Consider the following 26,531-nt stretch of genomic DNA (forward strand, 5'->3'; position numbering starts at 1 on the left):
TCATATTCCTGATATGATACACATAGAGCTTGGTGGAGGCAGTACAAAAACAGAAGGAGGTTATCTGACTTGCTCTCAGGGGTCTCTTTTTAGATCAGTAGCACATCAAGGTTAAATGCCTCCGCATCAAACTTATTTTATTTCTAAAGAATCGATGACACTGATGTTGTCAATTGAGGACAAACAGTGAAGACACCTACTGCTAGATAGTTCTTGTGTTTGCAGCTTTGGGTAATCTAGAGACTGTACACCCAGATAATGTGTCAACCAGACATTTCAGTTTTAAACACACATTGATCACTAGAGTTCACATTTTTCTTTCCTTTCCAGTTACAGGTGCAGAATGGGCCTATCGGACATCGAGGTGAAGGAGAGCCAAGTGGTATTCCCATAGCTATGGTCCTGGTGCCAGTTTTTGCCCTCACCATGGTAGCAGCTTGGGTCTTCATGAGATACCGGCAAAAATTTTGAAAAGCTTGCTTTTCCTCTAGTGCGCCCAGTGGAGATACATTTCTTCCTTTCTCTCACTTTCCTCCCCTGCCATTTCCCATATCTTTCCCCCTCTCTGCATAGGTAACACATGATTTAAAGAGACTGCTTCCCAGCCAGAACCTTGCTCTTCAAAGTCTCCAAGTCTTCGTATTCTTATGGGAGAGTAAAGGCATTGTTTGAAGGAAAGCTGAAGAAAAGATTCAGCACAAATGACGAGTTACATATTTTACTATGACCGCCAATAGAAATTCAGCTACAACCCAAAGAGGGAAAGGTCCAGTCTTCCCATCACCTTGGGTGATAACTATTTTCTTAGCTGGCATACCTCAAAGGCCAGCTGTGTAATATAAGAGGAAGAGAGGATTTTTCTTTTTAATGATCTTCCTTGGGAAGTTTTCGTGGCCTTTATTTACTTTCTGACTACATACTTGGGTGCCTATATCAAACAAAAGATAATGAAGAGAGCATTTTCATATTTTAAAACACACACACACACACACACACACATATGTACGTTTATATGCATATATGATAGTATAATAGTAATGCCATATGGAGAATTAAAGAGGTAGGAAGCTACTCTGGTTTCTAGGTTTCCGATGTAAGCAATGATCTTAATTGAAGAATTTCATATACAGTGGGAGTGAGAGAGTGAGTCTTATGGGACACCCAATCTAAATAATTTTTTTAAAAAAGAAAAGGAAAAAACTGAAGCAACTAATTGAAAATCTTAGAAATCTTATTTCTTTTCAAAATAACTAAGGTGAAATTGAGGTAAAAATGCCATAATCCTGCTTTGTGCAAGTCAATCTGTTCGAAAACAGATTTTAAGATAAATTTTACCACTCTCTGGTCTACCTTAGTGACTTTTTTGATACCTCATAGTCCTGTTAAAGGATCAGCTGGAATGGTTGTGGTCAGAGCTGTAGTGATGGGGCCAAACCAACCCAGTGGAAGAAAAACTCAAAAGAAAAAGGATAGTGCCTCCAAGGTGGCACCTGAGCCCTTTCAGACTATCCACCAGTCTTTTTGGTTTCTAGTAACAGGCAAAATTTACGAGAAGGAACTGCTTCCTGTCACAATGGGCAGGAAACAGCTTTGTTTTTGATTCAGTTAAGTTTAGAGAGTTTGGATTGCTAGTCTTTTAGAAAGCCTCTACACACTGGTTATGGCTTTTAGTGAATAAACCATTTTGCAGGGATGGGGAAAAAAAGAGTTTCGTTTTTTCAGGGGGTAAGGAAGTCTGGTGGATGTTTCTTAGGGAAACCTTGAGAAAAGGATATAAGTGAATAGATGCTAGGGAATACTAAGGTTATTAATGAGGTAAGAACCATCATGTTCATGTGGTATTGAAGGTTGATTTTAAAGCACTAAAGAGGACTAAACCAAGGCTAATTTTCTGGCTTTAAGAAAATCATTAAAAAAAAAAAATCATTTCCATCCTACAAAGATACTGATTAGACTATAGGCCTTATATAATCTTGACAGTAAGAGTGCGAGCATTTTCCCTCAGGCAACCAGTTGTGTCTGATTTTTAGCATGGATGATCTAGTATTTTACAAATGTTGATTGGACATCAGCTTTGTTAAGATACTTTTACAAAGAAGTGAAACACGTATAGCCTTCACCCCAAAGGGTTTTTTTGGGGGGAGTTCCAGTTGGGAAGAGAACACCTATATGTATAAAAATGGAATTAGCTATATAGGCAGGGCAATGTAAGTTGGTGTCGAATTTATATTGCAGACAGCAAAAGGGAACACAAACAGTTACTGAGAATTGAGACAATTGAGAAAGTTCCATGGAAGAAGGGGACAAGTTAAGGACTCTTGAGCTCACAGTGTAGTTAGGAGAATTCATAAATAAGTTAAAAGTATATGATCAGGTTAGGTAAAAGCTGAAAACAAAAATAAATGATACTATTGAGAACACGATGCAGTAACAAAGATGTGCAGACAACCATCACTTTCTTTTAGGAATTCAGAAAAAGAAAGATGTTACATAATGACATGAGGCCAGAGTGTAAAGGGAAGCCTTTTAAAAATAAAAACCCCAGTAAGATCTTGCCTCTGGGTTAACTATTCATATAGGGAGAAATTTGCTTTGAACAATCCCGATGTGATTTAGGCCGCACCTTTGAGACTCACTTAGACAATTGCACTTGTAGGTTTCACAGAGAAACACTGACAAGTATTCCAGTTCTCACTTCAACCCACCCCACTTTGAAGACACAACCTCTGATGCCTTCCCTGTATCTGGAGGAATGTGCGACAGCTTCTGCAGTGGGCCTGCTTCCTCCCAGGATTCATCTCAGGGCTGGGCTGGACATTAATACCTGAGAGGACCCGAGACATACAAAGTGAAACAAAACAGCAAACAGGAAGGAAAGCGAGTTTATTTGTAGGTATGTGTACACTAAAAGAACACCTATCCCATCGTTGGTGGGAGCTTTGCTTTGGTTGATAATAGGAATTCTGATGCACTTTAATAATTTAGGTTTTCTTTGTAATTAAATAGCATTTAAAGATCCATATACCAAAGTTTTAGGCAGATACGCTATTCAATTATTTCTGTTTCTGTAGAAGACTTTGATAAGGTATCAGAGTCCATTATAGATCATTTAAAAATTCATGCTCTTTATAAATTCAATCTAATGTTGCTGTCACTTTATAGGTTGTATCTAATATTCCTACCACCTGAATTACTATGTTCAAAAATTTTTTAAATGAAAGTATTTTTAAGACCATATTCTTAAAACACTTCTCTACGTTTATCATTGTGTATTATACATTTAATTCTAAAAAGACATTGTTTGCTTCAATTCTCTTTTCTTGCCAAGTTTTAATCTGTGCTATTGATTTAACTTAATCACACCATCTAGCCACATAATGGAAAAGAGAAATTAACATTCGTTACTGCATTCTGTGCCAGGTACTGTACTAAACCTTAATTGGTAACACTATTTGTTCATGCTTCACAACTCTGAGATCTAAGTATTGTTATAAAGACACTAAAGAAAAGAGAATAAAATTATTTTCCTAAGATTGCATAGGTGGTAATAATAGAATCAGGATTTAAACTCAGGACTTCACATGTACCCATCAATGTTATTTCCTCATTGCCAGTGGTTCTCAAAGTGAGGTCTCTGGACAAAAGCATCAGCATTACCTGAGAACTTGCTAGAAAAGCAAATTCTTGGGCTCTACCCCAGACCTACTGAATCAAATTTGATTAGGGCACCCAACAATCTGTGTCTTAATAATCCCTCCAGGTGACTGATGGAGCTAAAGTTTGAGAATCACTGCTCTATGCCAATAATTGTCTCCTTTTTTTCTGGTTGGAATTACCCAGGGTGCTTATAAAAATTCTGATGCCCAGTCTGTGCCTAGATTAATTTAATACAGTTTCTGTGGGGTAAGACTCAGGCACCAATAAAATAAAGTTCGTCAGGTGATTCCAGTGTGCATTGTCAGTAAAAAATGCTCTATGGCATTTAAACCTAGACGCTATTTAAGTTACATACAGGCATTGCTCCAGCCAAGAATGAGAATTTCACTTGGGACTTCTTTGAGCCCAGCTCTCCATAAGTTTCTGCCCCAAGAACAGATGTAGAATAAGAAGTGGAACATTCTTTGGCCTCTGATTTGCTAAGGACTGACCAACTTCCAGCAAAATGTATTAGTGAGTGTTGCAGGTTATGCATCTGTTAAATTGGAACCAAATTGTAGGATGTTGGAGCAAAAAGGGAAGCAGAAAGATTCTAGGATGAAAACATCATCCTAGAAATGAGAAAATCAAGGCTCAGAGAGGTGAGCTAATAGCCCAGTTTAAAGAGTTTGTTGCAGAGACGGTCTTTCTGTCTCATACTTACGTCTGTGAATGTATACACTACATGAACATATGTGAAACTATTTCTTTTATCTCAATCCACTTCCATCTTCTCTCTTTGGACCATAATAAGTAAAGACCAGAAACACTGATTGACAATTTAAGGGTATTTCAAGCATCGTGCAAAATTAGGGGATGCCACAGAATAATCTGAGAAAGACCTAACATCAAGTTCAATTAAATGAGCTTTCCTGAGATTACTTCCAATAGTTGTAGAGAAGTATGTTTTTTGATGTTGGACATTGTTTTTATTGTGTAAATAAGCAACTTAAGGTATATTTAAAGAAATGGAACAACATAAGGAACTTAAGCTGTCAAGTATGTAAGGGAGTGGAGTTTATATAATTTCAAATGGAGCCAATAAAGATTTTATTCTAGTCAATTTTTGTCAAAATTTATCTTTGGACAGGCAAGGGTTTTTTCTTCAAAAAATGAGTGTCTACTAGATGCTAGGTATTGAAGATACAAAGATAAATAAGATACAGCTACTGTAAATTTAAATAGCTCATTATCAGAAAGTGGCACAGTATTTGTTGGTGATCTTGATGTTAAAGTACTTTTCTAACATCACCTAGAAATAGAAGATTGAGTTATGAAGCACTCTCCCTCACCTATAATAAGTTTAGAGTTGGTTACTAATCTTGGGGTAAGCCCCTTTGCTATTTCTCTTATCTGCAAATCTTTGAGACCAGCACTCACATTCAAAAGGGCGATTGTGATCAAAAGGAAGACAATTTTAAGGAATTCTTATCAGAACCAGGTTCTTAACTGCCATATACTCTCTCCTGATATTGATATTTATATATAGACAAAGCACTTGAGCTGCTTACTTGTTGCACTTAATGATACTGTAATAACATTATAAGAAAGCATGGCTGTGTCTAAACCAAATTGTAGCAAACACTATGTCTTGTTTCTAAATGTCCTTCACTGTTCATGTTCTCCTTTTTGCACAGGGGAAAGGAAGAGAGTGAAGTATGTTTTTAAATGCAAGTCACTATCAATTACAAAAGAACTTTGTATTTACTATAATTAAATTTGTTGATCAGTCACAGGAACTGGGATGATCCTTATTTTGCAGATTTGCAAATGGAATCACAGAATTGAATCCCACTTTAATTCTGTCTTTGCAGTTCTGATTTGAATATGAATTTTTATTCCTGGATATATGTGCATTTTACCCCCAGACCATGTTAGTTTTTATAAGCTTATTTTCCTTATGTACCTTATTTTATTTTGCTTTGGTTCTAAACAGCCTGGATTTTAACAGCATTCAGTTTCTCGGGTCAAATAGATGCCCTATAGCAACTTGGAAGATACATGGGCATAAAACTGTATCCTGTAGGGAATATCACTACAGATTAAATATGTTAATGAGACCATCAAAGTAGATGACCATCTCCTAAGGTTTTCTATTTGATACCACATACAGCAAATGAGATAACAGGGTGTATCACGGTTCCAAGCTCAGTATTGGCGTTGAATAAAAACTTGTTGCATTTGTCAATGAATCTTCACAATTTTTCTCCACCTTATTTTGAAGATTGTTGAATAAATTTTTCTTGTCAACTTCTTAGAGTAGTACCTCTGAGAACAATGGACAAAGGAAAGAAATCTGATCAATTTGAGGCTTAGCTTTGACAGAGATACGGAAATAAGGATAAGAGCACTATCATACTACTTTACTAGTACTAATTGGCTAACAGTTACATTGAGCTCATCAGTATTTCAGCTACTGTTCTAAGCATGTGTTCATTTAAGCCTCACAACAGCTGCTGTCTTTATCCCCATTTTACAGATGAGCTAAGCTAAGTGAGATGAGAGAGATGAAGTAATTTGCCCGTTACACAGCTATTAAATGCCAGAGTTGGGATTTTTAACCCAGGTAGTCTAGCTCCAGAATCTGCATGCATAACGATCACACTATACTGTCCCTATTCTCCACTGTGCCAGGCACTACATTGGTGCACCCTTTTGTATAACTAATACCAACAAATTTTCACATATGCAAGGCAGTATGAATAATCCCATTTTTATAGATAAGGTAACTCAAGGTTTAAAGAGGTGAATAACTTCTTCAAGATACATAGCTAGTTCTAGACCTGGAAATTTACTTCAAGCCAATGAGGAGTCCACCATTTCAGAAAATTAAAGTTTATAATACTGAATTTGGTTCAACCTTGCTAGCCCAGCCTTCCATTATGGATAATAGGGAACTGACTACACTAGGTACAACAATAGCAGTAGCAGTACCATTCTATATTTATACACAAAGTTGGAAAGCAGTTGCCAACCTTTAATATCTTACTTGTGGCCCCTTCATCCCCCAAAGCTTTACAAGATACATAGAAGGTAGAAATGGATTTGTGCCACATGATAGACCTGTCAAAACTGAATGTTGACCTTTTGCCAAAGTTACCGTGCATATAGCTGACTTTGATATGAAAAGAAAAGGCAGTTTACGTTGGTCATCATTGCTCTGTCACACAGCTTCAGCAAAGTTCAGATCTGGAGTCAAAAGTGCCAGTCTGTAACTGTAGTGTATACAAAATGGCCATTTTCTCCCTGGTGGCCAAAGAAAAATATGTTAGTTATCAATTATATAATAAGCCACTGCAAAACTTAGTGGCTTAAAACAATAATATTTTAATAATTTTTAAAAAGATCCCATGGATTGACTCATTCTCCTGATACCACCCGGGGTCACATGCATCTGCATTCATGTGATGGCAAAACGGGTATGTAGTCCTTAGATGGCCTCTCTTACCTGTCTGGAAGTTAGTGCTGGTTATTGGCAAGGGTGCTTTTGTTCTCCACATGGCCTCTCATCTTCTGGTGGATTAAACTGGACATTTCACGGCATGGAGGAGGTGGGGCTCTTAGTAAAGTGTTTCTTAAGCACTGATCAAACCTTTGCATTGGTCACATTCACTGATGTCTTACCAGTCAGACAAAGCCATGGCCAACCCTAGAGTCATTTTGGAAGGGCACCTGAACTCCACCCCTTGATTGGAGTAGCACAAAGAATGTATGGTTATTCTTAATCTGTCACAGAAAGAAACCAGAATTTAAACAGAAAAGACCAGGGTGCAGCAAACTTTTTTGGGGAAAGGACCAGATAGTAAATATTTTAGGTTTTACAGGCCTTGGTTCTTTGCAGTTTTAATAGACTATAAGCAAAAGTGTGGCTGTGTTCCAGTAAAATTTTATTTACAAAAACAAGAGGCTCTGCTGGACTGTAGTGTGAGGACCACTAACAAAGAATATTGCAGGTTGAAATGGGACTTTTGGGAGTAAAATTGAGAGGAGAAAACTCCCAAATGTTGATCTCCTTGAGTCTCAGATTGAAGAGCATTGACACATTTCCTAGGAATGGTTTAAAAAAACAACAACAACAACAACAACAACAAAACAACAAAAAAATGTATCCTCCATGAAAGAGAAGCCAGAAAAAGGCCAACAAAAATTTCCCCTGGTGCAATTTTGGAAATGAGGTGAAGAGTGACCACTGTCAGACTCGACGGAGCACCCATCATGGCCAGACACCACCCAAAATTCAAGAATGCACATAAAAATACTAGTGATATTAAATACTCTCCAGGCATGTAGTAAAAATCACATAATGCTGAATAAACTTATTAGGTTAAAATTATTTCCCCATTTTAAAGATAGAAAAGTAGAACTTTAGAGATGTAAAATTTTTCTTTCTAGTTAATGCCACTGGGTTTTGATAGTCAAGATTTGAAACCAGAAGCAGGACTGGTAATGAATTACCAGTTAAAATAGTAGCTAGCTTTACTGCACGATAGGGTCTGGCAATGTACCTGCCAGGGCCCCAAGCAGTTAATGGGGAGCAATTCTTCCATATCACAACTTTCATCCATCCTCAGCCACAGTGGAATTGCACTTCAAACTCTGTCCATGATGTCAGTGGTTAATAAGGAACCACTACAGAAATAAAAGTTATATCTCTACAGAAATAAAAGTTTTAAGCCAACTTTTCTGGACAGCAATTATTATCTAAAGCAAGGGCTATTCGTTTGTCTCCGGCCACATCAAATGACCTTGGGTACCCAGTAGTCCTTGGGTCTATTAACTTCAGTGACATGTTGCTTTAAGCGTTTTATTCTGTTTCCCACTATTCTCAATCTCTCACATTGTTCCCTGAATCTTAGTCCAAACCACCATCCAATTTCTCTTGGACTACGACATTAGCTTCCTAACTATTCTCTTTACTATCCACTACTGAGTCTCCCTCCAATTTGTCCTCTATAGGCTAGAGATCCTGGTAAAACAGAATCAGTGATGTCACTCCTCTGCTTAAAAATCCCCCAAAGTTTCTCATTGCCTTTCAGATTCAGTCCAAAATACTTGGCATAACCTGTAAGGGACCATATGATATGCTTCCTGCCTACTTCTGCAAACTCATTACACTCCACACTCCACCCTTTCTCTCTGATCCCTCTCCTCCCCAGCCTTTCACTTAGAAATGCCAGACTCTCAGTGTCTTCCTACAGACTTTAAAGTTTGTGTGTTCTACATCCCCTCCCCTGACTTGTTTTCTGGATAAATTCTCAACTTGGTGTAATTTCCTTAGAAGCTTTATTTTCAAGCTTATTTAGTCCTGAGGGCACCCTGGACTCAGTTTCCCTAGATACAGTCTCCACACCCCTTTCCCGGTCACAATGCACTTCAGGTACTTCCTCCCAATAGCCCAATCTGCCTCTCACAAAACAATCCACAAACTAATCCTTTAGCTTCTCCATCCATAAATTCGCCCTAATACCAACTACGTTCACATTTACTTTTGTTTTCAAAATTCTCTCTCTCTCTCTCTCTCTCTCTCTCTCTCTCTCTCTCTCTCTCTCTCTCTCTCTCTCTCTCTCATTACTGCTCTAGATTCCAATCCTTTCCCTTGGGTTTCTAAATTTCTCTCTGGGGCTACACAGAAAGTGATCATTTTTTGTTTGTTTGTTTGAGAAATATTCAACATATATAGACAGTGAAGAACTTTGTGCCTAGAGAAGACATACAGGACAAGACGTAAGAACTAAAATGCTTCCAGAAACCTAAAAACAACTGCCAAAGGAGGTTGATAATAACTCTGTGTTCACACAGAAAATCAGAGGGAAAAGGCCCTTCAATTCATGAAATTGTAAATTCCTTTACCAGTAAAAGCACCTATATAATGATCTCCAATAAAATCTTAGTGGAGGAGTAATCAAATTTTGCATGAGATTGGGGGTATAGGAAACAAGTGTATTTTAATCTGGCTCTAGGGGTGCTGGTGTACAAATTTAAGGAAATTTAACAGCATCACTACAAGTGTCATTTAATGATTGTCTTGGCCAGAACAAAGTGAATGACAGATTGCTGAGATAAGAAAAGTGTAAAAAGCTTTTCTTTCTCTGAGTATTTTAGGGGGTCAGGAAATTTATTTTAGACTTTAAATAAATATGGCTTTTCTGTGGATGTGCTAAGTAAAGGTTAATTCTTTTCGATAATGAGTGTAAGATCACAAAGTATCTTTCCAAGGGAACTTGTGCTGTGATTGATGTTGAGAAATAAGTAAAATGTATTTTATTTCCACTGTTGTTAAACTTTGCCCAATTTTTCCACCCTGTTTGTTAAAAAGACCAGTTTTTCATTGGATTTTTGAAAGATAGTTATGGTTTGGCTCAATTAAGATGAATATTTCCTTCTGTCACAAGCACTGGGCGTAGTCCTTTTTAATGGTAAATTTCCAATTTCCTTAGTAATTGCTACGTTTGACTTTTAAATCATCATTTGTTTTATCACAAAACCCTGCATTTCTCTAGCTTAGCCAATGTAATAGAATAAAAATTCAAATTTTTATATAATCCTTTTTACTTTCTTATATATGGCTTTGTTTTTAGTGTTGTTCCTAATAAATTGATTTTTTTCTTAATATATTGATTCTAATAACCAGCTTTTGGTTTTATATTAATCAGCCTTCTGATTTTGTTTGTTTTCCATTTCTTTTATTTTAGCTTTCGTTTCGACTCATTCTATATACTTTCTTTGGGTTCTTTTGAGGGGGTCTTTTTCTTTTTTTCTAAGTTGAAAATTTATTTTCTGTCATCCTAAGTCATAGGATTTCATATGAAGTTCTTTCCTTTTTAATATATAACTTATAATTTATATTTTTATATCCTTGATTTGGGAGGTATTCAAGATAGTGTTACTAATAGTGTTATAGTAAATCTTGAAATTTCTCATGGCAAGGAAAAAATATTTTGTAACTATGTGAGATGATAGATGTTAACTAAACATTGTAGCAATCATTTCACAATATATACATATGTCAAATCATTATGTTGTACACATTAACCTTATACAATGTTGTATGTCAATTATATCTCAATAAAACTGGAAAAAACTTTTTTAGTTTGTAAAATAGTGTTACTTGATTTTGAAGTGGTTACTTTAAGAAATAGATTCACTTTTTAGGTGTCATGTTCTAGTTTTATTGGATGTGTGTGTGTTTTTTTTTAATTAAATTTGTTGGGATAACATTATATAAATTTCAGGTGTACAACTTTATGACATCTGTATACTCTACTGTATGCTCACCATCCGAAATCTAGTCTCCTTCCATCATCATATATTGGACCCCCTTTACCCTCTTCCTCCTCCCCCCACCTTTCTTCCTCCTTGGTAACCACCATTCTATTTTCTGTGTCTATGATTTTTTTGTTTATTTGTTTTGCTTGCTCGTTTATTGCTTTTTGGTTTATATACCACATATGAGTTCTTGTCCTTCTCCATCTGACTTATTCCACTTAGCATAATACTCTCAGGATCCATTCATATTGTTGCAAGTGGCAATATTTAATCCTTTTTATGGCTGAGTAGTATTCCATTGTATACATGTACCATATCTTTTTTATTTAATTATCTGTGGAAGGATGCATTATGTTTTGATTTATAGAAAACTTTATATGTACAATGATATTTGACATTTTTTTTTAAACCAGTGGTGGACAACAGATGTTACTCAAGTGCTTTAAACAAAACAAAATACACATATAGACAGACCATCTCAAGGTTCTCAAATGCTTATTTGAATGATTGAACCAATGAGAGCCTGAAGATCCGTGTTCATTTAAATCGAATACATGCTTGATCAGAAAAGGTTAACAGATTATCAGCTATAGCATTACCTAGAATATAGGTATATTATTTAATCCATTATTAACTACTAGCTGAGTATAGAGCTTTATTGGAGTCAGACCCAGTAAGGTCATGTTTTATGTAGTTAAAAGGTAGGAAAAGGTCTAGACTTTTAGAATAGTGCCCTTGGCACCCAGGATCTGAAAGGGAATTGAGAAAAATAATTCACTTAACTAACCTGGATGCTGTATGAGTTCTGAAATATCAAAAGCATAAGAATAAGGAGAGAGGCAATGCCAAATACAGATTTTGCATACTTCACAATACATTTTCTAATAAACCCTATGGCCCTATATGATTCTCTGCTCAAAGATTAACTAAACAAACACACAACAAAAAGCAGAAGTCAAACAATCCAAAATAAAATACAAAAGAATCACAACAATAAAGGAGACTATTTGTAAATGATAGCAACCCTGTTTAAAAACCCATCTCTCTAATCCTAAATTCCTCTTGAATTCTACAAATGCTCCAGACTCTTTCCCATACTGCTACATAATTTTCTCCCAGCACTCCCAACTATATAGTTTGACTTCACTTCTCAGGTTAAGTTCTCCTACCTTTCTTACTGATCTAGTCTGTAGGTTTGCAAGGTGTCTCTTCCCTGAAGAGACTGGGGTGAGGGAAGATTGGAGAAATAAGTGTATGGGAAGTATTAGTAGCTTTGTCCTGATCTCTTCAAAATCTCTGTTGGTTCAGCTTAGGTGACGCTTTTTTTTTTTTTTTTTTTTTTTTTGCATGGGAGGGCAACTCATTTATTTAGCTGTAGAAGCCAAAAGAAAACTCTGTTTCAAATTTAAACAGAAATATTCTTTCCACTCTCCTATTTTCATTTTGCTTATATGTTATTTGGTGAACAATGACTATACACTAACACTGATACGGGGAAGAGGCATGAGAACTACACAAATTGACTAAATATTAAATCGGGTTGTATTCATAGCCTGCTACAAGCTGCTAGACATGGGAGCCTGGCTGATCAACCATACAGCCAGACCACAGGGAACCTACAGGAAGATTCCTGCTGAGATAACTAACTACTTCTCGTGCTTTCAATGCTGCATGGCCATATCCTGAAAGGAAAAAACAGATATAAAACTGAATACTAGGGGTCTCTCGCATTCTCTTTGAGAGGAAACCACATCTGTCTGTGGAACATTATTCCTTCTCTAACAAACTTTCCTTTTGTCTCTAACTCTGGCTTATGCTTGAATTCTTTCCTGCAGGAAGTCAAGGCCTCTGTCTCTGTCTCTGTGTAGGACTTGAGTTCCCACTTGGGCATTCGCCATGTCCTGCATCAGAACTATATAATAGCGCTATGTTGCACATATTAGTCAAAGGCTACTGGGACTCCCAGCAGGGAATAATTTACATTGCCTCTCCAGTAAGGGAGGCTTCAAGAACCTGGTGTCTCTGAAGCTGCATTTTGAAGATGTGGAAGTTTGTGGAATACTCAGGGAATAATATCTCCTCCAGGAGGGAGTATGGAGTGAATGAGGAGAAGTGGCAGAAAAGGCAGACCAAAGTATTTTTACAAATTGCCTTAAATTCCTTGCTAAGAAAGTTGGAGTGACTATGTAGTACTTGGTAGGTGATGCTATCTGTGAATTACCTTTTGCATGCCCATTAGATTGCCAGCTTAAAGGGTGGGTGGGGGGGTCATATCTTTTCATCTCTTGTGTTCCTGGAGCATTCTAATTACCCACAAAAAAGGTGTGCTGAGTGAGTGAAAAATCAACATTCATAAAAGACTGAAGATTACAGACTATTTCACAGTAAAAGCATTAACATTAAAGGTTCAGTGACAGCAAGACGTTACTCTGATTACCATTCAACCTAGCCTTTCGTGGCGATTTATTTCTAAAAAATCTTTATTAATCTGGTAAACTCTCCGTCCCACGAATAGCCATAGAGGATAGCTCCACCCGCCCCGCGGCCCCCTTAGCTGACTTGAGCAGTCAGGGATGTTCTAACAAGATGTTGGTCAAGCCCCAGAACATGGGAGGTACCGCACCATTTGACGATGAGTATCAATATGATTTAAATCCCTAAGTTTCTATTGCAAGCCAGCCTGCGGGAACCAAAGCTCCGACACGCGAATTTCCGAACGGAGGAGCGAGTATGTTACGATGGATCGATTGGTTTTGCCTGGCGGAGGCCTATCAGGAGCGGACCATGCTGCCGAAGGCTAAGTTAAGGAGCTGAGTCTAAGACGTCCTTGGTCTGGGAGGGAGCTTGAGCCGCTGAGATTCGCGAGGCCGCGCCGGGCCTGTTTGGCGGGGCGTCTCGGCGGATCTGAGAGTTCAGTCATGTTTATACACTGGGTGACGCGCACGTTGCGCAAGAACAAGACCCTTCGCTACGGAGTCCCCATGTTGGTGAGTGCATTGAGGAAAAAGGTGTGGGGGCGGGATTGCGGAAGAGGTTGGACCTCAAGTTCGGCTGGTTGGATATGTAAGGCCCGGACGGCAACCTGGGTTAGGAAGGAGCTGGCGATAGGCTGAGAGCTTTTAGGCTGTTTTAGTCTCCAGCCATTAGTGGGTTCTCGAGGGTCCCCTATTACCATCCCTGCTGCTTCAGAGAGTGATGTCAGAACCAGATTTTAACCCAAGTGTGGATGATTACTAAACTAGCTCCCCCCACCCTCTTCCCCTACAGCTTGAAGATACTCTGGATCGTTGGAACTAGATGTATTTACTTAATTTAACTGTACATTTTCGGTCATCTCCATACTTTAGCTTCCTAGTTTGTGAACTGGCTCAGTTCTTCCAGGGTCGTTGTCGAGTTAAATAAAACCTTGTGAATTGAGTGTTTAGCACAGCTCCTGCCACACTGTAGCAGCCTTTCAGAGAGGTCGATGTATTATAGTTTATATTTTTAAAGCACTCAGGAAATTACATGGTAGTCTCTACCAGAAACCCAGGACAAAGACCAAATGATTTTTAAAATGTGATTGTAACATGTGATTGTAACTTCTATGATGGCAGTAGCCCGGAATAGCGATGATAGTGGCCTGGAGTACACTATTAACTACAGTATTAGAAGAGGATATAGTTAAAAATTTCAGATTCAAGAAATATTTTGAAAGTAGAGGGGTTTTGTTTTTTTTTTTTTTTTTTGGTTTTTTTTTTTTTTTGGTTAAATGTTAATTTGTGTATACCTTTCAAGTGGAGATGTTAAATAGGAAAGCAGATCTTCAGTGGGATATTTCTCATTGAAAATGTGCATTTGGAGGTTGTTAGGTTATAGAGGCCATATCTAAATAAGTGGGCATCACCAAGGGTCTCAGTGTTGGTTGTAAATAGGAGGAAGAGGTTTGAGGATAGTCTTTTGAGGGTACTCCATCATTTCGAGGTTGAAAAGGTGAGAAAGAATGGATAGAGGGAAACTGAAGAGTTAGGAAAACCAGGGGTGTATCTTTTTATTGAAACTAAGAGACAAGTTATTTCACTTTACAAAGAATTCTTACACATTGACATTGCAAGTATTAATTGCTTATATGTAACAGATATTTACCTGATTTATTGTCTTTAGATTTTATGTTGTTTTTACTTCATTTATTTGTTGGGATAGATGTTTTAAATCTTATGTTGTCAGATTTATTGGGTTTTGAAATTTATACCCTCAAGGTTTTGTAACTTCAAAGTGTGTCAACTTCATAATTATAAATTTTTCTATTTTATAATGTTTTATACCTTTTTGTATTCCTTAATTGGTAATATTAATATATCGATATAAAAAGGAAAGTAGGGATGATACTTAATATTTTTCCATATTGCTGGACTTTTGCAGCTTTAGGATGAAGAATTAAAGCCCATTAGGTTATTGGAGGAGATGATAAAGCAGCAATGACAATTTGAGGGCTCTTTTAAGATTTACCACATCCTTAGAAGTATATTCACGAGATTATTTTATCACTTGGTAATAAAATGAAGAAAAATGCTCTTCAATAGGCTTATTTTGTAAAATCATAAAATTGAAAGAATTTTGGTCATGAAGAAACAAGGCCAGAATTTTATTCCTGGCTTTACCCATTGTAATCATGGACAAGTCATTTAGTTGACTTTTATTTTCTCATCTATTAAATTGATTTTTTTCCCCTTAGCTCATAGATCTTTTGTAAGAATCAACTAATATAAAGCTTGTGATGATGTTATTTAAAGCATAAGGTCAAATACAGGTATGAGGTACTGATTTTGGTATTTGGTAATGTACTAAAATGTTTCCCAGTGACAGTATATATACTGCATCTACTCTGAAAGATGATGGTAACCAGTAACAATAATCTATATAGGATTTTGTATTATCTGTCACTGTTGGCATTTAGATAAATAATCTATAGGTAGACTGAATTCTCCCCTTCTGTTTTAATTTTTTTTCTTTCTTTGTTTCAGTTGTTGATTGTTGGAGGTTCTTTTGGTCTTCGTGAGTTTTCACAAATCCGTTATGATGCTGTGAAGACTAAAGTAAGAACTGTAATTGGAGTTTGACGTGTGTCTGTATATATGCATGTTCTGGTTTAGGAGATGTGTATACTCATATACTAAGCAGTATGAGTATTCTTTTGTTTTTCAAGGCTGATGTATGATCTTTCGGCTCTTAACATTAACAATCACATGAAAATGAAACATGAAATGTAAAGAATTTAGTGATCTTTCTCATTCACTAGAAAATTTTCAATATCGTTAGCTTTCTGCTGCAACATATGCTCTGGTCTGGTTGTTTCTGGGATTTAGAGAAGACTAAAAAACATGAGACAAAAATTTCACTTTATTTTGTTACTTCAATTATAAGTTAGTATTTCATATTAATATCAGTGATTTTATAAAGTGCTGTTCATCTTTAGTAACTAATATGAAAAGAAAGGAAAATTATTTTTCATTATAAATAGTGGTACCTATCTTTTAGGTATCCTTTTTATAAGTATGCCTTTGTGGTGAGACTGTACTGATTCATATGTTAGAACCTACAGGTAAAGACAAATATATATATTTGTCTTTATTTTACAGGCAAGGAAACCAAGGCTCAGAGAGCTTAAGTAACTTGCCTAAGGTCACATGGCTATTTAGGGGTAGAGCTAGTGTTTTCACCCTATAGATTATACAGTTACTTCAAATTCAGGCCAGACGTTGCATAAGAACTTTGGTTAATTTCATTCATAAGTATGTAGCTTTGGTTTGTGGCACACATCTACTATTGGAGGTTTTTTCCCTAAGTTTACGTGTGTGTGTGTGTGTGTGTGTGTGTGTGTGTTTCATGAGCAGACCTCTGTAATATAGGTAGAAAAGTAAAAAGTATTAAAGACCTATTCAATTGTCTCAGTTAATTTTGCGGTTTAAGAGAAACATCAAACTCCAGCTAGTCTTAAAGACAGTAGGTATTAGAATAAATATTACATTTTTAAAAAATATGTAGTTTCTATGAGGGACTAGAGCAATTATCAACTGAGTTCAAAAGTTTCTGTTAGCATGCCAATTTTTTTTATTAAGGAATTCTTTCTCTTTTGCTTTAAGATGAAAGTTATAGTAACCTGACTTTTGGAAGTAGGATGACATGTATGTATTTGAAAAATAATTGAGTATTTGTCACATGTTTATCATGTGTTAGATCCTACAGGTAAAGATTTAAGAAACTGGTTCTTACAAAGCTTATAGCATAATAGAGTCTGGAAGACACCTAATATAAACATGTACCTAAACATATAATATAACAGTGCCCAGTAAAATGTATTAGAATTTTGTATAAAACATTACTAAAATTTCAAGGAGAGGCATAGAGTTTAGACTTGGGAAAGGGGTATGTATCTGAGAAGGTTTCCTAGAAGTATCAACTTTTGAATCAAGGCTTTAAGAATGATTAGGAGCTAAATGGTGGAAACGGTTAATATTTTATAACAAAGAGGGAGTATTAGGCATATGATCATTTTCATTTTAGAAAAATCTCTCTAGCAACAGAGTACAGGGTGGATGAGGATTGTAGGAGCAAGAAAGAAGAGAAGAGATTGTTTCAATAGGTGGTGGAGAGACCTGTTAGGATGCTTTGACAGCAGTATAGCTGAACAATAATAGAATTTGAAATAAACCATTTGCAGTGAAGATAGAGAAAAATAAATGGGTTCCAGAAAAATATTTAGCAGTGAATTGATAGTATTTGATGACTAATGTGATGTATATAATGTAAAAATATGAATAAATCTCAGATGACTCGAGGTTTCGGTTTTGAGGATTGGATAAATGGTGGTGGTAATCATTCAGTTAAGGAAAGAGAATGAGGTGATTGGGATAACAGAAGAGGTCTATCGGGTTAAAGTTAAGAGGACTAAGTTGGGTAAAATTGAGAGAATGAGGTTGGTTGAAGTTGAGAGGACAAAGTCAGTTGAAGTCATGACAGCAAGTTTAGAGGTCTGGTTGGTAAAGGTCTATGGAAGGAGGCAGAGGGGACAAAGTTCAGGTGTGAAGGATCAGAGGGCAAGACCAACTGAGATTGAGAGGTTCAGGTTGGTTGATGTTGAGAAGTCAAACTCAGGTGAAGTGAAGAGCCAGTGTTTAGGGGAGGTTGAGTTCAGACAGAGTAGAGAGGATGAGATAGACTAAATTTGAGAGGAATCGAGCGGATAAGATTGGTTGAAGTTGATGGGGGTTTTAAGGGTTGAGAGATTGAGATCAGGGCGGGGCAGTCAAGAGGGTGAGATTGCTGAGGTCAAGACTGAGCTTGAGAGGACAAATTTGGTTGAGAAGGAGCGAGAGAAGATTAGTTCAGTTGAGAAGTTTTGAGAAGGGTGGAGAAAGATGGTATTGATTCAGAGTGACCAGCCATCCTAGTTTTCCTGGAACTGTCCTAATTTTAGGACTGAAAGTCCAGCGTCTCAGCATACAAAAATTCCTGCTTTTCGGTCATATGTATAGAAGGTTGAAAGGAAAGTACAGAAACCATGCGGTGGGGTAAGAAAATAAACTGAAAGCAATAGCTTGACACAGTTTGTACAAGTAGGTATGACATAGTTTATCTGCCTTCCTTAGTAGCCATTACTCTTTTTTCTCCTGACTCCTAATGCCGACAACAGTGGATCCACAATAATAGGTCATCCATTGTTGCATCACTCCAAGTAATACAATATAAGTGGGCAAGGAAGTGTGTTGTAATCCTGAGCATTTCCAGTCTTTTATGGCTTTGTACTTTGCAAGGAAATAGTGATAGTTTAATTTTTAACACTGTAAATATTGTGACCAGGTTTTCTAAGATTCAGATAATGGAAATGAGAACAATTAGAATACCAATGTCAGTATGATCCAGACAACACTGAAAAAGAAAGCTAAATGACTTATTTTAATGACAGATGGAAGGACACAGAACTGGATTAGGGAGTTAAATAACCAAAATAGAGCATACCACAAAATATGCAAAACAGAACTTGAGATTGGGCATGGTGGAGACAGGGATGTCAAAACACATATGAAGACTGAATCTCACAAGTTCAGGATGAGACAGGCGAGTACTTTTTAAATCCGCTTTACTTGTTGCCCCCCCAAAACACCAATGCTTAGCTGAAAATAGCAGTTGCTGAGTAACCTTGTATGTACTACACTAATGAGAACATGCGTTGTCATACTATGCCCTTGATTGCGCTATGAAACTGAGAAAGTTCCATTTTTATGATCCAGAGATTAGAACTAAAATAATCCTGAAATGAAAGAGGAAATTTTGGTAACACAGATGTGTTGACCCCTTAAAATACAGAGCTAGTTCTATTAAATCTTACCAAGGATTGTGCTTTCTATAGTGTATCAAGTGATGAATTGAATCATGACAGTAAAATGTTCGTCTTAGCTCCTAGGTTCTCTGATTTGAAAATGGAGTTTCAAATTGTCTTCTGATTTCTTTGAAGATTTCAATGAAAAAAAGCACAGAAAACATAAATCAAAAATTGTTACTGTCTTGTCATATGTTTATTTTGCCCAGTTTTCTCTCTGCTTCCTTTATGAGATTCCAATCCACATGAATGTTAAACTCTTTAATTATGTCCAAGATGTTTATTAGCTTTTTAATGTTTTATTTTCCTCCATTCTTTTTAAAATTTTAGTTTGTATATTTTCTATTGTTCTATTTTCTAGTCATTAAACGAATTTTTTGCTGTGTCCAATGTCTTATTAAAGTCATCCTTGATTTTATAATTTAATTTGTAGTGTTTTTTAGTTCCGAAATACACATTTAATTCTTAATGATATATTCTAATACTATGGGGAAATCTTCCATGAAGTCATATTTTTATTTTTTCCTTCAGTATCTTGAACACACATGTATTAGTTACTTTTAAAGCCTCTAACACAAAGATCAACTATAGATCTGCTTTCATTGTGTAATTTTTTTTCTTGGTTTTTGGGTTAGATAGTTCTCTCTTTGAACATGCCTTGTAATTTTTTAAAATTAAGTATTGGACATTGTTTGTAGACAACTGTGGAGGTTCCATATAATATTGTTTTTCTCCAGAAAAGGTTTATCTTTTTTCTGCTATGCAGATAGAGTGGGAGAGCTGATTTTGATACTATCCAGGAGTGAGCCAAGTCATGGCTTGGCTGCAGTTGAAATAACTCTGCTTCTTCTCTATTCCTAAGGCATGGCCCTATGTGACTTTCAACTGGGACTCCAGGAAATTCAGCTCTACTTTTCAGAGATTTCCAACCGTGCTGTGTATGCTCGTGTTATGAGTTCAGAATTTAGAAACTATCTTTGAGGTGTGTCCATGTTGGGTATGTAAGACCCTTGATCTGTATTTTTGTCATCACTATCCCTGTGTGATGGTTTCTCTAACACCCAGTAGGCAGCTCTCTACCTGGTTTTAAGCCTTTGTTCTTATCCTGTAGCGCTTTCTGGTTTGGCAAGTATACCCAGGGATAAAAATGGCCTTTCAATTCTCAGCTCTTTACTTCACCTGCCCCTGGTGGGTCTTTAATCTCTGAAATCCTGAGAGAATGCAGATAATGGTTTCTTTGTTGTTATTGATTTTTGATTTTGTAAATTACTTTGAAGCCATTGGATACATTTTAATCCCATTTTGTTTAGAAAATAAAGACACAGAAAGATGGTTTATCAAAATGTTATACAGTAGAGTGGCATCTGAGTTAGGGGTTTGTTTTTGATGTTTGTCAGTAAGGCAGAAATTATACAATTGCACACTATCAAAATTAACACTGAAAATCTCTTTAAAATCACTCAAAGTGCAGTCATGTTATCTCTCAATAATTTAGCCAGGTTTTTTTTTTCCTCACCAGCATTATGTGATTTGCCATGTTCTCAGTTGAAAATGATGCAGGATTGGGTGAATCCCACTGAGTGACGACTCAAGTCCTACATTGAGAAAGAGAGAGTTCTTGACTTCGAGCAGGAAGAAATTCAAGTGCATGCCAGAGATAGAGACAAAAAGATAGTTTATTAGAGAAGGAATAATGCTCCAAAGACAAAGCATGGTCTCCATTCAGAGACAGAGAATGAGACAGAGACCTGAACAATGAGAGGGACCTCAAATATTCTGGGAATTCAGTTTATATCTCATTGTTAGTTTCTATGAATTATAATTTAACGAGTTTGTTTCCCTGTTTTCTTTTGATAGTATGGGGTATGCAGGGTGAAAAGAATGGGTATATAGTGTTAAAGGCATGCTAGCAATCCCAACCTTTGTTCTATAGATTCCCCATGGTCTGGCTGTAGGGAATGAATGGTTAGGTTTATTTTGTGTAGGGTACTACTTAAAGACTGTTTTCCTTTCATGTTATGGGTAAATGGGTTGTGAATGATCCCAGCTGGAATCTTTCTTTGTTTTTGTAGGATTCTCATGGTCAGGCAGCACATTGCAGCCTCTGAATATAGCTTGGTTTAATATTTAGTTCTCTTGCTGCCTCTTCCTTATATCAAAACCATATTGAGGGAGTTTGTGATTTATTCCTTTTGCATAATTCAGTTATTAATATAGTAATTAATTATTTTATTTATTTATGTGTGTGTGTGTGTGTGTGTGTGTGTGTGTGAAATATAGCACAGAAACCAAGGAGTGCATTCAACATACATGTATAATTTGATGAATTACTATAAACTGAGCATCCAGGTAACCACTGTTCATGTCAAGAAATAGAAAATTGTTAGCACTGCAGGCACGTGTTCCTTTCCAGTCCCTCTTCCTGATTCCAATGGCCTTCTCTTGCCCCAAAGATAAATATTACCTTGCTTTTTGTAGTAATTACTTCCTTGCTTTTACCATTTCAGAATAAATCACAGAATACTGTGGTTAATTTTTTTACTTTGAATTTTATATCAATAAAATAATATATATCCTTTTGTCTGACTTTTTAAATTGGAGTATAATTGATATGTAACATACTAATTTCAGGTGTACAGCATGATTCAATATATGTGTATATTGCAAAATGATCACCACAATAAGTTAGTTAACATCATCGCCATGCATAATTACCAACTTTTTTTCTTGTGATGAGAACTTTTAAGATTTACTCTCTTAGTAACTTTAAAATATGCAGTGCATTATTATTGACTGTAGTTGCCATGTTGTACATTACATCCCATGACTTATTTATTTTATAACTGGAAATTTGTACCTTTTTGCCCCCTTTACCCATTTTGCCTACCAAACTCCCCCACCCCCCTAGCCTCCCCAGCCCCCAGCCCCCCCACCCCCAGCCCCCCCTGGCCCTGGCATCCACCAGTCTGTTCTCTGTATCTATGAATTTGGTTTCTCTTTCTTTTCTTTTTTTCTTTTTTTTTGGTAGGTTCCACATATAAATGAGATAATATGGTATTTGTCTTTCTCTGTCTAACTTAATGCCCTCAGAATCCATCCATGTTGTCGCCAAGTGTCAGGATTTCATTCTTTTTTTGTGGTTGAGTAATATTTCATTATATATAATCACATTTTCTTTATCCATTCATCCATCCATGGGCACTTAAGTTGTTTCCACATCTTGGCTATTGTGAATAATGCTGCAGTGAACTTGAGGGGTGTATATATATCTTTTGAGTTAGTGCTTTTGTTTTCTTGAGATAAATACCCAGAAGTGGAATTGGTGGATCATATGTTAGTTCTGTTTTAAATTTTCTGAAGAACCTCCATACTGTTTCTCAAGTGTGAGGTGATATCTCATTTTGGTTTTTGTATGCATTTCCCTGATGGTTGTGATACTGAGCATCTTTTTATGTACACATTGGTTATCTGTATGTCCTCTTTGGAATATGTCTATTCAGATCCTCTGCCCATTTTTAGATCATAATGTTTGTTTGTTTGTTTGCTATTGAGTTGTATGAGTTCTGTTTATATTTCAGATATTAACCTTTTATCACATATATGATTTGCAGTTATTTTCTCCCAATCAGTAGGTTGCCTTATCATTTTGTTGATTGTCTGACTTTTTTTTTAATATTACATGTATGAAATTCATCTATGTTCTAGCTCTAAATTCAAGGGTCAGCAAGCTTTTCCTGCATAGAGCTAGATAGTAACTGTTTTAGACTTTGTGAGCCATAGAGTCTTTCACAGTTATTCAACTCTACTATTGTAGCTTAAGAACAGCCATAGACAAACATAAACAAATGAGCATGGCTGTGTTCAAATAAAACTTTATTTACAAAAACAGATGTTTGTTAGACTAGTGTTTATCTTAAACAAACACTTTAAACAGCCAGATATTTTTTTAGCAAAGTGGGTTTATTTAGGAACAACAAAGAATTGCAATTCAGGACATGTAATCTAATGGTGAACCATGAGCAAATACTGAGAAACAAAGGAGAGAAAACTCTTTTATAGAGAAGAGGAAATTGGGAGAGCTATTATAAACACAGAGTTCTTCCTCTTGAGCTCCGTGATCAATGTAGGTCACGAGAATTCTCCTTCCTAGCCTCCCAACTTGATTTTAAATGAGGTTTCTTTCTGTTAATTTTGACACTAGATTTGGTCCATGGGCCATACTTGTTGATCCTATGATTCATTCATTGCTATGTGGTATTCCACTAAATAGTACCATTATTTATTTATCCATTTTACTGTTAGACTTTTGGATTCATTTGCAATTTTGCTTAGTGAAAATAATGCTGCTCCGAACATTCTTATGTATTTCTTTTATTCCACATGTACTAAAAAAGAATTGCTAGGTTACTGAGTATTTGTACCCTTTGTCACCTCTATTGCATAATTTCTAAACTATTTTTCATAGATCGAATTCATTGATTGAATCAATTAAAGGGGAGGAAAAATTATTTTTTCTTTACCCTTCTGTGTTTCTTGGTTGATATTCCCTGTGTAATAAAAGACAGATTAGCAAGAGAAAAACAAACAGAAGTTTAATAACATGTATAGCTCCTGTATCTATGGGAGATAATCAGAAAAACAGTAAAACTCTCCACAAAATAGTCCAGGCCATCACCTTAAATATCATCTTCAGCTAAAGACAAAAGAAGGATGTTCGGGGTGCAGGGCAGTTATGTGAGGTTAATGTGTGTTTTTGAGGAGACAATGGCAATCTAAATTTGCTGGGCTCAAAATTCTGTATATACCTATTAGAAAAAACTTGTTAATTATTTTACTTATATCTTCAAAAATCATGTTTATTTATAATTTGCTTGATCTGTTAGTTTCTGGGAAAGATATGTTAAACTCCTCTTATATGTTCTGTGTATTTCTTTCTTATATTTCTATTTTGCTATATAAATTTCAAAGCAATGTAGTCATGTAATATTTTATAATCCTAATATCTTCTTGAAAAACTGTTTATTTATCAGTATAAAATGTACCTTTTTGATGCTGTTTGCCACAAATATTTTGTCCATTAAAAATATTGCCATGTGCCTTTTGCGGATGGTGGCGAACGTGGCAAGAGAGCTATGAAGGCCTCCTGCGCGCTGTGAGAACACAGGTTGTGGGGCGCTGCCTGCCCACCCCCAAGTGCTACCCGCCGCCCCTCTGCCGCATGCGCATCTTCGCGTCTAACCATGTGACCAAGTCTCGCTTCTGGTATTTTGTGTCTCAGCCGAAGATGAAGAAGTCTTCAGGGGAAATTGTCTGCTATGGGCAGATGTTCGAGAAATCCCCGTGGGTGAAGAACTTTATCTGGCTGCACTACGACTCCCGGAGCAGCACCCACAGCATATACAAGAAATAATGTGACCTGACTGCTGCAGGCGCAGTCACCCAGTGCTCCCGAGACCTGGGGGCCAGGCACCTTGCCGGTGCCCACCCAATCCAGATCAGGAAGTTGGAGGAGATTGCAGCCAGCAAGTGCTGCCACCGGAAGTTGAGCAGTTCCACGACTCCAGGGTCAAGTTCTCGCTTCGCCACTGGGTCCTTCATCACTAGCACAAGCCACGCTTCACCATCAACAGGCCTAACACCCTCTTTTAGATGCAAGGCCTTCCTGTTCCCTGGTCTGCCCAAGTAAACTCCTTGGGAAAACAGGAAAAATATATATATATATATTGCTATGTATTGAGTCCCCCACCCCCACTATATTTTTTGTGTTGTATCTTTTTTGTAACCCTCTGCCTTCAACCTTATGCCTTCATTTTCTAAAGTACATTGCTTGTAAGTAGTATATAGCTGGATTTCTAAAACTTTCAGTCAGAAAAATCTCTAATAGTTGAGTTCAACATTTACTGAGATTATTGGTATTTGTGTAGGTATTTCTACCAGTCAAAACAGTGACAGAGAAAAACTCCATCAAGTAGAAGCCAAGAAAGAAGAAATGAGAATATAGTAAAAGTAAAACTGAGGTTCAAAATAATCCTTTCTCAATATCAACACTGAAGATATAGTTTAAGTTGCTGATGAGCAGTCTTTTTATTGTGTTCTTTTAGTCTGAAGACTCATGTCTTTTCTATATGGTATTCATTTAATTACTGATTTATTAATTATTGCCCTTCTTCTACTCTGTAATTCTAAACCCTTAATGGCATGTTAGAACTTTTGGATCTAGCTTTCATAATATACCTTTTCTTTCATTCATCCCATCTCTTTGTGTATCATTTCTAGTGGAATCCCCAGGTTGTATTTCTAGTGTACTAATTTGGTCTTAAGCTGTGTTCAGTCACTGTTCAGCTATCTCTTTTAATCTAACTTGGGTTTTGTTGTAGTTGTTCATTTATTAATTTCAGCAATCACATTCTTTCCTAAAGACTTTGCTACACAGAGGGAATATGGCATGGGCTCCTCTTTACCACTATGGAATCCTAAGTTTTTCATGGGTAACTTCTTTGTTTCTAGCATATGGAAGATGTTCTTTTTTGTTTCAAGAGCAGCATTCTATTGGTATTTTTTTATAACGTTTCTGTGTAATAACAGTTTAGGGTGGTGGTTAATAGCATGGACTTCTTGAGGCAGAGCAGCAAGATTCAGAGCCAAGTTCTGCCTCTTTGACAAGTTATTCAAACTCCCTGTGTCCTGTTATTCTTAGATATGATCATAATAATATTTATAGGCTTTTTGTAAGGATTAAAAGAGGTAATATATGTCTAAATGCCTGGCACATACCAAGTGCTCAGGAAGTATTAGCTGCTGTTGATAGTAGTACCATATCAGTTATCGTTATATGGTTGGATGGATGGACGGGGAAGATTTTGCCATACGTTTGTAATTTACCATACCATCCCAGCTATCTCTCATATAATTTTTTAAAATCCAACAGACTTAAATAACATATAGCTCCTCTTTTTTTTACAGATTGATCCTGAATTAGAAAAAAAACTGAAAATGAATAAAATGTCATTGGAATCAGAGTATGAGGTACAGTATGTAAATATAGTCTCTCTTTTATAACAGTCTTCCTAGTCAGTGACTGGTTTTGTCTGCCTTAAGGTAAACTTAAATTATTAACAGTGCAGAAAAAAATTATCTACCTTAAACATATGGTATTAGGATAACTATATAGTCATTTGAAAAGAAAATACAGATGGATCTATATTTCATA

General features: G+C 36.5%; 1 protein-coding gene across 2 annotated transcripts in view; it reads left to right on the plus strand.

Moving 5' to 3' along the window:
* Positions 1–26,531, plus strand: part of COX16 (cytochrome c oxidase assembly factor COX16) — a 39,676-nt gene that overhangs the window by 10,260 nt on the left and 2,885 nt on the right. The window contains exons 1-3 of one of the 2 annotated variants that reach the window (XM_039876973.1): positions 13,717–13,949; positions 15,966–16,037; positions 26,285–26,347. In XM_039876973.1, the coding sequence (XP_039732907.1) occupies positions 13,881–13,949; positions 15,966–16,037; positions 26,285–26,347 (204 nt within the window). In that variant the 5' untranslated portion in view covers positions 13,717–13,880. Of the gene's footprint in view, positions 1–13,716; positions 13,950–15,965; positions 16,038–26,284; positions 26,348–26,531 lie in introns of those variants that run through there. The other variant, XM_039876974.1, reaches the window with a different exon arrangement.

Source organism: Pteropus medius, unplaced genomic scaffold, assembly GCF_902729225.1.
Source record: "Pteropus medius unplaced genomic scaffold, Ma_sr-lr_union100, whole genome shotgun sequence".
Classification (NCBI taxonomy): domain Eukaryota; kingdom Metazoa; phylum Chordata; class Mammalia; order Chiroptera; family Pteropodidae; genus Pteropus; species Pteropus medius.